The sequence below is a fragment of the Notolepis coatsorum genome (assembly GCF_963971535.1).
Source record: "Notolepis coatsorum genome assembly, chromosome: 18".
NCBI classification, from domain to species: Eukaryota; Metazoa; Chordata; class Actinopteri; order Aulopiformes; family Paralepididae; genus Notolepis; species Notolepis coatsorum.
The window spans coordinates 64,942,257-64,953,452 of NC_140182.1; the positions used below are offsets into that span (position 1 = coordinate 64,942,257).

The window sequence follows — 11,196 nt, forward strand, 5'->3', positions numbered from 1 at the left end:
CTGTTTCGCGTCAGAACAATGGGGGGGGGGTTAAAGGTAAATAAATTTATTATTTTACAGTATTGTCTGGTACACAACATTTTACATACATTTCTATCAACAGTATATCCACACTAATGTCTAACAATACAGAAAGCCATTTAAGTCGAACATCTCACGGTTCCCCTTTGTGTGTCACCGTTGAAACAGTGATGAAATGAACACAGAAGCGGAAGAATTCACAAAAATCAGCATTTCATATTTAAATGTGCTATCGACATTGCGAATGGATACCTTGTTTGCAGGTTATATGTTCGGAAAAAGCTAAGCACTGGGAAACTGAATATATTGAGCATTTCCCAAATCATTTTCTGCGAGGTCCATGGCCCTGTCACATGTTGGGAGTTTGTCGTTCATCACTGTAGACCAGTGTACAGCATGATGGATGGCGTGCTCTCGCAGACACACAGGGGCACTTAATATTTCTGTCCAAAGTTTTTGGGACACTTCTTGCTGAAAATTCATCCACGAAAACAGGAGCCGCGATAAGTATGCAGGGTCTGCGTCGTGTTTTGAAAAATGCCGGGGTCCCGCGAAGGCCTGGAAGCGGCCATGAATAGTCAAGTTTCTGGAAAGGGGAGGCTGCACCGCAGTTTGTTCTCTGCGGTTAATCTTTTAGAGAAATCTACAGATGGGTGGGAGGGGAGACCTAAATGTAATTACATGAGGTCTGCTATTGGGTCCCATGAAATCCAATGTCCCGGCTCGATACGGCGCTACGAAAAAGGGAGACTGCTGCCCCCCCCCCATAGCTGCAGGATTTGGTAAACGATTGTTCCAATTCTTTGGTTAAAAAGGGTTTAGAATGAGGGGGTCTTTAGGTTTTCTTTTTCAATAGTGTCATACACATTCCACAGCGACAATTACATTCATAGACGAGGGATCAATACAGAGTGATGCTTGCTAACGCAGAAAAGACTGGTCACACGTATGGGGTGTGCCCACCCATTACAGTACCAGTCATCGCACAGGAGGACCAATACGATTCTGTACAGTAAAATACAAGGAACCCTATGGAGTCTTAAGTAGTCGTCTAGAGTCTAGACCCCAAGCTGTCGTCTTGACTTGTCACAGTATAAAAACAGAAAATGAATCGATTAACCTCTGCAACTCGATAAGCTTTGGTAAGTGAAATTAATACAGAGCCCCGTTCTCCGCTCCGTGCCTTTTGAAACGGATCGTCAAGTCTAACCCCCGACAAACTTGCCAGAGAGACTGGGATTGTCTGAATGAGTTTAAGTGCATTACACCGTCGCATACCTCCACTCCATGCTTGTTCCCCCCCCCATGAAATGTGCTGACAGAGTACGTTTTTAGTTTTTTTTTGTCGATGTATTGATAATATCTCCACCCCCAAAATAAATCCCCACCATATCGGTGAGTTCACATTTTCCAAAGAGTTCTGTTCTGTTTCAGTAGATTTGCAATGTCTCTGCGGTGAGAAACATCTTAATGACATAGAGATAGGAAGATAGCAAATTGTGGAGCACAGATTTCCAGTGCATATGAATGTGCAGATTTTCGCCGGGGTTACTCCCTGCCCTCGAAGAACTGTCCCAGCGCAGTGCCTTTAACAGCAAAAAAAAATCCCAGTTTTTCTTTTATTAGTTCACACTTATTCTCAATTTGGGGTAATTTTTTTTATAATTCATGCAGTGTTGTAGCGCCCTGCGCCTTTCCCATAGCTGCTGTAGTACTCCATTTCGGACAGTTTAGCGATATCTGGCGTGTTGTTGCTCGCCCGGTTCTCCCGCTCACTGAACTCGAAGCTCTCCTCCTCATAGTCCTCCTGGCTCTCCATGTCTTGGGGGGCTTCTGATGAAGGAAGCACACACAAACATGAGCCCACCCTGTCCTCAGAAACGTGCACACACACACTCAACCATTCCTACAGACACATGGTCTCATCTCATTGACACTAAGTAGATTGCCCCTCCTCCATATCACTCTCCGCTGATAAGTGACAGGCATGTCTAATCCGGCCACTGCTATATTTACTAAACACACAGGGCGGGGAGTGACAGCGGGGCACCAAAACACTTGGCCGGTAGATTACTGTACATGCTGAGTCAAAGTGCATTAGGGACAAACGGGAGAGACAATAATACAACTTGAAACCCGCCAAGTGGTACAGCTAAGAGATTATACAAGATATATATATAAGAAATACCAACGTCATCAAGGCATTGCCTTCACTAATTGAAAGTAACTAAGTAGGGGACTATGCAGTAAGGACTAACGCTGAAGGTTATTCACCGTGGTCCAGCGAAGCGTCCAGGATGCCATGTTTGACCTTCATGTGACGACTCAGGTTGCCCTTCAGGTTAAACTTGCTGGAGCAGTAAGGACACTTGAAGGGCTTGCTGCCGGCATGCAGGTGCATATGGCCCAGGAGGTTATACATTCGGTTAAAAGACTTTCCGCAGACCTGGAAGACACAAGAGAAAAGAGAAAGGTTAGTCCTCCCGGCGAGAGTTACGACGAGGCCGAGTCGAAGCCTGGACGAAGACCGATCCCCCCCCCTCCGCTCACCTTGCATTTGAACGGCTTGACCGGCAGGTGGACAATCATGTGGGTCTTCAGGGTCTGTTTCTGGACGAAGGTCTTAAAGCAGACGTGACACTGGAATGGCCTCACGCTGGCGTGGATCAGCATGTGTCTCTTCAGGTTGGCGGACAGAGTGAACTCTCTGGCGCACACTTCGCACTTGAACTCTTTCATACCCTGGGGGAAACAAGTGTTTTAGCCAGTTAATCAATTTGCTCTGATATTTACGGAGTAGAGAGAATTAAACAACAATACAAAATGCAAGGGGGGGTTGTAGAAAATCACTATTTAGCCCAACAAGCACATATAACAGCCATCAGACTACAACGCCTCACTATGCCTCACTGAGCACAGAGTAACAGTATAAATCCCTGTATACCTGTACATTTCACATTTTACTGTATATTTTTGGACTGTATATTTTAGAATGTATATACATATTTTAGAATGTATATCTCTTGACTATACTCTATTCTTATTTTCGATTTTTGACTACCTGAATGTTCATTGTGAGCGATCTGTGGTGCTGAATTTCCCTCTGGATCAATAAAGTACTTCTATTCTATTCATCTGCATATCATAAGGTTTCAGCAGAAGGGGAGAATCACTACTGAATGTCCTAAAGTCTTTAGTAGCAGGTACAGGAAACAGTGAGGCGTGTGTGAGGATTTGCATGCTGGCTTTTGATCCAGCCCATAGATCCAGCCCCCACAGAGGCTACATTAGCTCCACCAAGTGTCGAGATACGGAGTAGAGAAAGGTCTCGCAATAAGGGACAACAAACGCAAAGTTTCCACATTAATATGGATGGATTCCTTCGTCAAATACAATGCCAGCGTGATAAATAAAATATAATGTTTACAGTAGTAAGACACAGTGTTATCTGCTGCGTTAATGGAGAATAAAGACCAAGTTGATTCATCAGACATGAAGGGAGCTGTTGGGATGACACAACACATGCAAGCGGGGGGTTGAGCCACGCACAAAGAAGCAAGGCCTTTGAAGACTATGTTTACCTAGCAACTGGTTTTGAAAAAAGAGTGCGAGGAAAGTGTGTGACATAACCTATAATTTTCTATGAATTCACTCTCATCCGGATTGTTAGCTGATTATCGTTCAGTTAGCACAAGATATGGCCCTCGTATCATATTATAATGATGACATTTCTATTTAATTTCCAACAGAAGCTTAGTGACATCACTCATGTGACCCCATGGCCCCTAACCTATACTCTTAAAGGTGCTATAGATACAATTCTCATGTAGAGTAATCTTTAATCATTTTTTTAATGATGCATCCAAAGAGCTTTTTTAGAAAGGTGAGGAATAAAAGTATTGCTTTTCCCCAAAAAGGATTATTGATTAATTAATTTATCATAAATCTTTTTTTACACTGGTCCAAAATGAATGTTGTTTACCTGTTGCAGGCAGGTATCCCCTCCCTACTTCCCATTTCCCCCACGTCGAATGCACCCAATTGGATACGACAATGCCCGGTGCTCTAGCCGAGCGCGACATCTAGTAACGTTAATAGCTATAGCACCTTTTAAAGATGGGTTTGAACACAGAGAGCAGAACACAGAAAATCAGGCACACCGTTGGGTTCCAGTACCTTGAGAGCAAGGGCGTGCGCAGCCAGTACCTTGTGAGTGAGGGCGTGCTGCCGGAGGTGGTGGATCTGGACAAACTCCATACCGCACTCCGGGCAGACGTACGGCCGCACGTTCTGATGCTTCATCAGGTGATTCTGCAGCTGGCTGCGGTACGCGAAGGACTTGTGGCACTCCGTACACTGGTAGGTGGTGGGCCCCTGGTGGCTAGTCAGGTGGCGCTTCAGGTGGGCGTAGGTGGGGAACTCCATGCCGCACTGGGAGCACACGTGGCACTGGCCACTCTCGTGCTTGTTCTCATGGGTCCTCAGCTCGCTGGGGTAGGCAAACCCGCGCCCGCAGAAGCGGCAGCTGTAGGGCTTGACGTCCGAGTGCTGCAGCATGTGCCTCTTGAGGTGGCTGGTCTGGGTGAAGGCCTTCTCGCACACGGTGCACTTGTGGGGCCGGGTGCCCTGGTGCGTGAGCAGGTGGGTCTGGAGGTGGCTAGGCTGCTTGAAGAGCTTCCCGCAGTGCAGGCACTCGTGGGGCTTAATCCCGTTGTGGCCGAGGATGTGGGTGACCAGGTTGTATTTGGACGTGTACGACTTCTCGCACATGCGGCACTTCCAACGCTTCAGGCCCTCCCCCACGTCCACGCAGTAGGACTCGTCGATCTGCACGTTGATGTCCAGCCGGTCGATCTGCATTCGCCGGGCAAGGCCCTCGGGGTCCGACCACAGCATGGCCTGGCCGTTCTCGTCGTACTCCCCCGGCAAGGCCATGTTGTCGGCGGACTCGTACGCCACCTCGCTGGACTCGTAGTAGCGGTTCATCAGGGGACTCTCGGCCTCTCCTCCTCCAGTCTTAAGGTTCAACGCTTCCTCTTCCTCCTCTTCCTCCATGACCAGCTCTTCCTCCTTTCCCTCTCTTCCTCTGTCTCTTCCCCTTCGATCGCCTCGCTGCGCCTCCACTCGCGTTTCCGTCTGCCGACTGGACGTCTCTCTGACACATACGGGGCAGCTCCCGCAGCCCTGCTCCTCTTTCAGTGTGGCCCTCTGAGAGGCTAGATCCCTGGGCCTACCGGGGCTACGGCTGCTGTGCACATGAACGCAGGAAGGCGGGGTATCTGACTCCAGCCTCTCGCCTTTAACCTGAGCTGGCGGACTGGGAACTCTGCGGGGGCGACTCTCCGCTCCCCCCGCGTCACCCCGGGGCCTCTTGGTCTTCCCGCGGGGCCCCGGCCGTCTCCTCTCGCTGCAGTGGGGCTGCTGCTGAGGCTCCGGCTCCCCAGCGGGCTCCGCCAGGTAGTCCCCATTGGCCCCGATCAGCTGGTCGGCGTACTCGTACTCCGTCACTTCCGGAGGGGGCGGCGGGCACTCCTTGGGCTCTCCCATGTAGAAGCCGTTGGGGGCGATGGTGGCCCCGAAGATCTCGTTCTGGGAGATGAGGCCCAGGACGGCGGCCTGGGCCAGAGACAGCACCACCACGGGCTCGGTCTGGGTGCCCACCTCCGCCTGGCCCTCCATCACCTTGGGGTAGCTCCGCACCAGGCGGCTGCTCTCCTCCTCCTGAGGGAAAAACACACACATCAACGATTAGAATAAAAATATATAAATCAAATGTTTATATTTGGATTTGTGCAAGCCCGGGGATTGAAATGTCCTTTCATTAAGTATAATCAACAACGTGTTATGCTTATGTACATTACGCATGTGATGAGAATAATTATCATTAATAATTAACATCGTATCAATATTATCATTTAAAACCGTCCTTAGGAGGACCGACACTGAAAGTTATGCAACCCTCCTTCCCCAGGACTCCGGCGTTGGGAGACTGTTTTCCCTGGGTTAGCCAGCAAAAGCCGCATTCTGACTACGCCTTGTTTCTTTGCTCTGAATCCAGAGGAGAACATTAGATTGAGGAGATAAGGCAGATCTGTGTTAGCGCCCCGCTTCCTTCCTTGACAGGCTTTGGAATAATATAGAATACAACAAGGGGACGCAGGTCCAACCAGGAAGTCGACTTCCGTGGACTGTCCACAGCACTTCCTGTGGGGTCCAGGGGGCAGGCCTGGCCTGATCGACCACTGGCCCCAGCTCATCACTGGAGGAGCTATCAGTCCCATTCACGAGAAGCAAGACTTCTCCCCTCTCTCTCTCCCACTCCCTCTCTCACACACCATAGCCTACTTCATAATGCCTGCCACCCTGGACTCCTTTAACAAGATGATATATGCTGCCAGTCAGAGTCTCATATCCATAACAGACATTCAATTGCGTTTAGAGCTCATTCTGTATTCCAGACCTATGCATGAGGCTAGCTAACATAATTGTGTGAGTAGGAATAAAGTGTACCAGACTCACATGCCTATGTTTACCCTGGCTGTCTGAAGGAAAAGCTAGGAGGAACTAGAGAGAGGAGAAGTGTTGTGGTGGTACAGGCCTAATTGCAACTCGTTGGCAAATGAGAGGCGGTAGTGGACCCCCCCCCCCCCCGCTGCCGGTGCTCTCAGGTTAGTCCACGGGCCAAAATGTGTTTGGTGGGGGAACGTACGAGAGAAGCCCCTGACCCCCCTGGTGTCTTTATAACCATACAGAAATGCTGTATGCTCAATACGTTGCCACAGCAAGAGAGAGAGAGAGAGAGAGCTGCTACCTCTCCTGGTTCAATGCTGAGGGAGAGGGAGGGATGGGATGGGGAGAGGGGGAAGAAAAATAGAGGATAGATAAAAGAGGGTGAGTGTGTGTGTGTGTGTTGGGGAGGGGGGTGGATGGTGGGGGGGTGCAGCAGACCTGGATGCCCTGATAACCACGTCATTATAATTACTGCTTTTAAAGTAGTCAGACAGACAGACTGTGTGTTTGTGAGAAAGAAATGCAGGGAGAGAGTGTGTATCTGAAAGTGTGTATTTGAATGTGTGTGTCTGTGTGTGCATGAGTGAGAGACAGAGAGAAAGAGAGAGAGGGAGGGAGGTATAGAGAGAAAGAGAAAGAGCTGTGGGCGGGGGAGGAGGGAGGGAGGGAGGGGAGAGGAGAGAGAAATGAGATGGAGGGGCTGAAAGATAAAGAAAGAGGGGAGGGGAGAGGAGGAGGAGGGGGGTGGAGGGAGAGATTGAGTGAGCATGTGAGAGAAGGGAAGAGAGAAAGGAAAAGGAGAGGGCGGGGGTGGTGGGTTGGGGGGGCGAGTGGGGGGTGGGGGGCAGGAGAGACAGAGAAAGACAGAGTGAGTGAGTGAGTGAGTGAGAGAAAGAGGGAAAGGAGGAGGGGAGCCGGGTAAGGGAGAGAGAGAGACAGAGACAGAGAACAGAAAAGGCACAGCAAAATGAAAGGCTGACAAAATGAAAGAGGAAAGACAAATGACAAGGAGAGAGACAGAGAGGTAAAGGCAGTAATTGCAAGAGTCCACACTTTCACATTTTAAAGTTGCAAGTGAAAGACACCAGAAGGACAAAACAGCCCCGGCAAAACAATTACAATCATAATATGAGAGGTGTGACAACACAGAGAGAGAGAGAGAAAGAGAGAGAGATTAAGAATACTTTGTCTACTCTTATCTGTAAAAGAGGTTCTCACTGCGGTACTCATATGAATGTTATGAAGAGAGAGAGAGAGAGAGAGAGAGAGAGAGAGAAAAAGAAAAAGTAATCTCCCTTCTCACACACGCAGAAGTGCTTCAAAAGCCCAGCAAACAACAAACAACACTAGAACACGGAGAACAAGCTAAACCCCCCTGTTACAACAGTACAACAACACCCCCCCCCCCCTGCCCGCCGGTCTCACCCCCCCCCCCCCCCCCCCCCTCGTGGACTCCCAAACTCACCACATTGTTTCTGGAGTGATGTTTTAGGTGTTTCAGGGATCTCATCCTTCAGGAGAAATGAGTGGAGTAAAAAAATTCCGCCTCCTATTTATATCTGTGGGAGAGTAGGGCGGTCCCACCGCTCATCCTCCTCCTACTGTTGCTGTTATCAGAACTGACTGTGCCTGCCCCCCCTCCCCTCCCTGCCCCCCCCCCCCCCACACCCTCCCCACTCACACACACGCACACACACACACACACAGAGAGACAGTATCACCCCATTCTTTTTCTCTTCTTCCTCCCACCCTCTCTCCCTCCTCCCCATCTCACTTCTCTTTCTCTCCTCTCTTTTCTCTCTCTCTCTCTCTCTCTCTCTCTCTCTCTCTCTCTCTCTCTCTCTCTCTCTCTCTCTCTCTCTCTCTCTCTCTCACACACACACTGAGACACAAATACACACACAAACACAAGCACACACACACACACGCACACACAGATAAACTCACACACACACACACACACACACACACACACACACACACACACTGAGACACAAATACACACAAACACACACTCAGACACAGACACACACACATCTTATCTCTCTTTCTCACTACATACAATTCTGACCCCTCAGCACACGTTTCTCTTTAAGGCACGGAGAGAGAGAGACACACAGGGAGAGAGAGACACACAGGGAGAGACACACAGGGAGAGAGAGATACACGGGGAGAGAGACACACAGGGAGAGAGACACACAGGGAGAGAGACACACAGGGAGAGAGACACAGGGAGAGGAGACACACGGGGAGAGAGAGACACACGGGGAGAGAGACACATGGGGAGAGAGAGACACACGGGGAGAGAGAGACAGGGAGAGACACACGGGGAGAGAGACACACAGGGAGAGAGACACAGGGAGAGAGAGACACACGGGGAGGAGAGACACATGGGGAGAGAGAGACACACGGGAGAGAGAGACAGGGAGAGAGACACACGGGGAGAGAGACACACAGGAGAGAGAGGGACACACAGGAGAGAGACACAGGGAGAGAGACACACGGGAGAGAGAGACACACAGGGAGAGAGAGACACAGGAGAGAGAGACACACGGAGAGACACACAGGAGAGAGACACACGGGAGAGAGACACACGGGGAGAGAGAGACACGGGGAGAGAGACACACGGGGAGAGAGAGACACGGGGAGAGAGAGACACACGGGGAGAGAGAGACACGGGGAGAGAGAGACAGGGAGAGAGACACACGGGGAGAGAGAGACACGGGGAGAGAGACACACGGGGAGAGAGAGACACGGGGAGAGAGAGACACACGGGGAGAGAGAGACACGGGGAGAGAGAGACACAGCTCTATCTTTTCTTGATCAGACTCATAGTTTGCATTTCCTTTTCTACCGGCGTGCGCTCAAACACACAAACAATTATAAAAATCTAATCAGTAGTTCCTCAGTGCATGCAAACAGATGCACATGTACATATACCGCGCACACACACACACACACACACACACACACACACACACACACACACACACACACACACACACACACACACACACACACACACACACACACACACACAGAGGAACACAGGCTACACAAACACACAGAAACACATACAGGCATACAAGCATTATACACACACACACACACACACACACACACACACACACACACACACACACACACACACACACACACACACACACACACACACACACACACAGAGAGAGAGAGGCTCTGGGTAGAGAGGTGTGTCTGTCAGTAGAAGAGATAGCTGTCTGATGAGATACGCTACACATTTCAACTTTCCAGAGACCATGTAGTTTGTGGCTATTATTTCCTGATTTAAACTAATTAAGTATTGAGACCATCTGAAGTAGACTGTGTCTGAGAAATTCAGCGAGGAAGAGGAGAAGAGAAATGAAAGAGAAAGAGAGAGAGAGAGAGAGAGAGAGAGAGAGAGAGAGAGAGAGAGAGAGAGAGAGAGAAACGAGAGAAAAGCAGTTAGGAAAGAAGAGAGAGGAGGAGGGAGGGAGACAGACGTGGGGGAGAGAGAGAGAATAAGGAAGAAAGAGGCAGCAGGGAGGGGGGGAGTGAGGCAGAGTGGAGGAAGGGAGGAGGAGGGTGGTGGTGGTGGTGGGTGTGGGGGGGGGGTGAGAGAGACAGAAAGAAAAAGGGAGAGAGAGGAAAGAGAGCCGGGTGGGGGGAGGGAAGAAGAGAATGCAGCAAAAAAGGAGGAAGAAGGGAAAGGAGAGACCGGGGGGAGGGAGGGCTGAGGCATAAAGAAAGGATGTGGTAAAAAAGAAAGAGGGAGAGAGAATAAAAGAAAAGAAAAAAGAAAGAGGGGAGGGAGGGGAGCGGGGGGGGGGGGCTGAGGCAGAGAGAGAGGGGGTGGGGATGGGAAGAGAGATAGAGGGAGGGAGGGTTGAAAGAGAACGCAGTGAGAGAGGGAGGGGAGGGGAGGGCTAGAGGAAAGAAGGAGAGAGAAAAAGAGAGAAGAAAAAAAGGGGGGATGGTGGAGTGTGAAAATAAAAAGAGGAGTCCATCAGCAAGAGAAAGAGAGAGAGAGGGGGGGGTGCAGAATGAAGGAGGAGGAGGGGGAGGCGGGGGGGGGGGGTGAGAGAGCAAGGGGAATGGAGAGAGGAAAGGAGATAAAGAGAGAGAGGGAGAGAGTGAGGAAAAAGGAAAAACAGCAAGGGAAGACATTAACTATTGAACTTCCAGATTTCTTCCAGGCTGTGTTGAAAACAGTGCGGCACAGTACCTACGGGCTAAGTGCAGGTTGTGTGCTTAGGTAGACCGTGCCGAGGCTGATCTTGATAATGAGACAGGTAGGCTATTAGAACCGCCGTGCCTCTAACTCATAAAACACAAGATCTGTGTGCATTGCCGGCAAAAGAAAAGTGTTCCTATCAACCAAAAAAAAATACATATATATAAATATGTGCATCCACAAACATGGGGATTGCGACTACGCTATATGTGTATGGACAGATGCCAATTGCGAGTGTATAGCAGGAGCCTGTGCATAAACATTTCCCACTAATAACAGGAAAGGGCAAACCTTGAAAACCTTGATCAATCATCAGCGGCTAGAAGTGCTGTGAGAATGAGAAAGATAGAGGGAGAGAGAGAGGGAGGGGAGGAGGAGGGGTGGGAGGGAGAGATAGGGAATGAGAGTGAGCGGGAGGGAGGGAGGGGGAG

The 11,196-nt window shown here is 49.8% G+C and overlaps 1 protein-coding gene across 3 annotated transcripts; it reads right to left on the reverse strand.

Annotated features, from left to right (window-relative positions):
* Positions 1–30: 30 nt before the first annotated feature.
* Positions 31–8,130, reverse strand: znf710a (zinc finger protein 710a). 3 transcript variants are annotated; one of them, XM_084334316.1, is made up of 5 exons: positions 7,997–8,130; positions 4,228–5,742; positions 2,572–2,763; positions 2,296–2,467; positions 31–1,854 (listed from the first exon to the last, which is right to left on the reverse strand). In XM_084334316.1, the coding sequence occupies exons 1-5, from the start codon at positions 8,039–8,041 to the stop codon at positions 1,688–1,690; spliced, it is 2,091 nt and encodes a 696-aa protein (XP_084190442.1). In that variant the 5' UTR covers positions 8,042–8,130; the 3' UTR covers positions 31–1,687. The 3 variants fall into 3 exon arrangements, with proteins under 3 accessions (XP_084190442.1, XP_084190441.1, XP_084190440.1); XM_084334315.1 differs by having other exon boundaries at positions 31–1,851; positions 4,198–5,742; XM_084334314.1 differs by having other exon boundaries at positions 4,198–5,742.
* Positions 8,131–11,196: the final 3,066 nt, after the last annotated feature.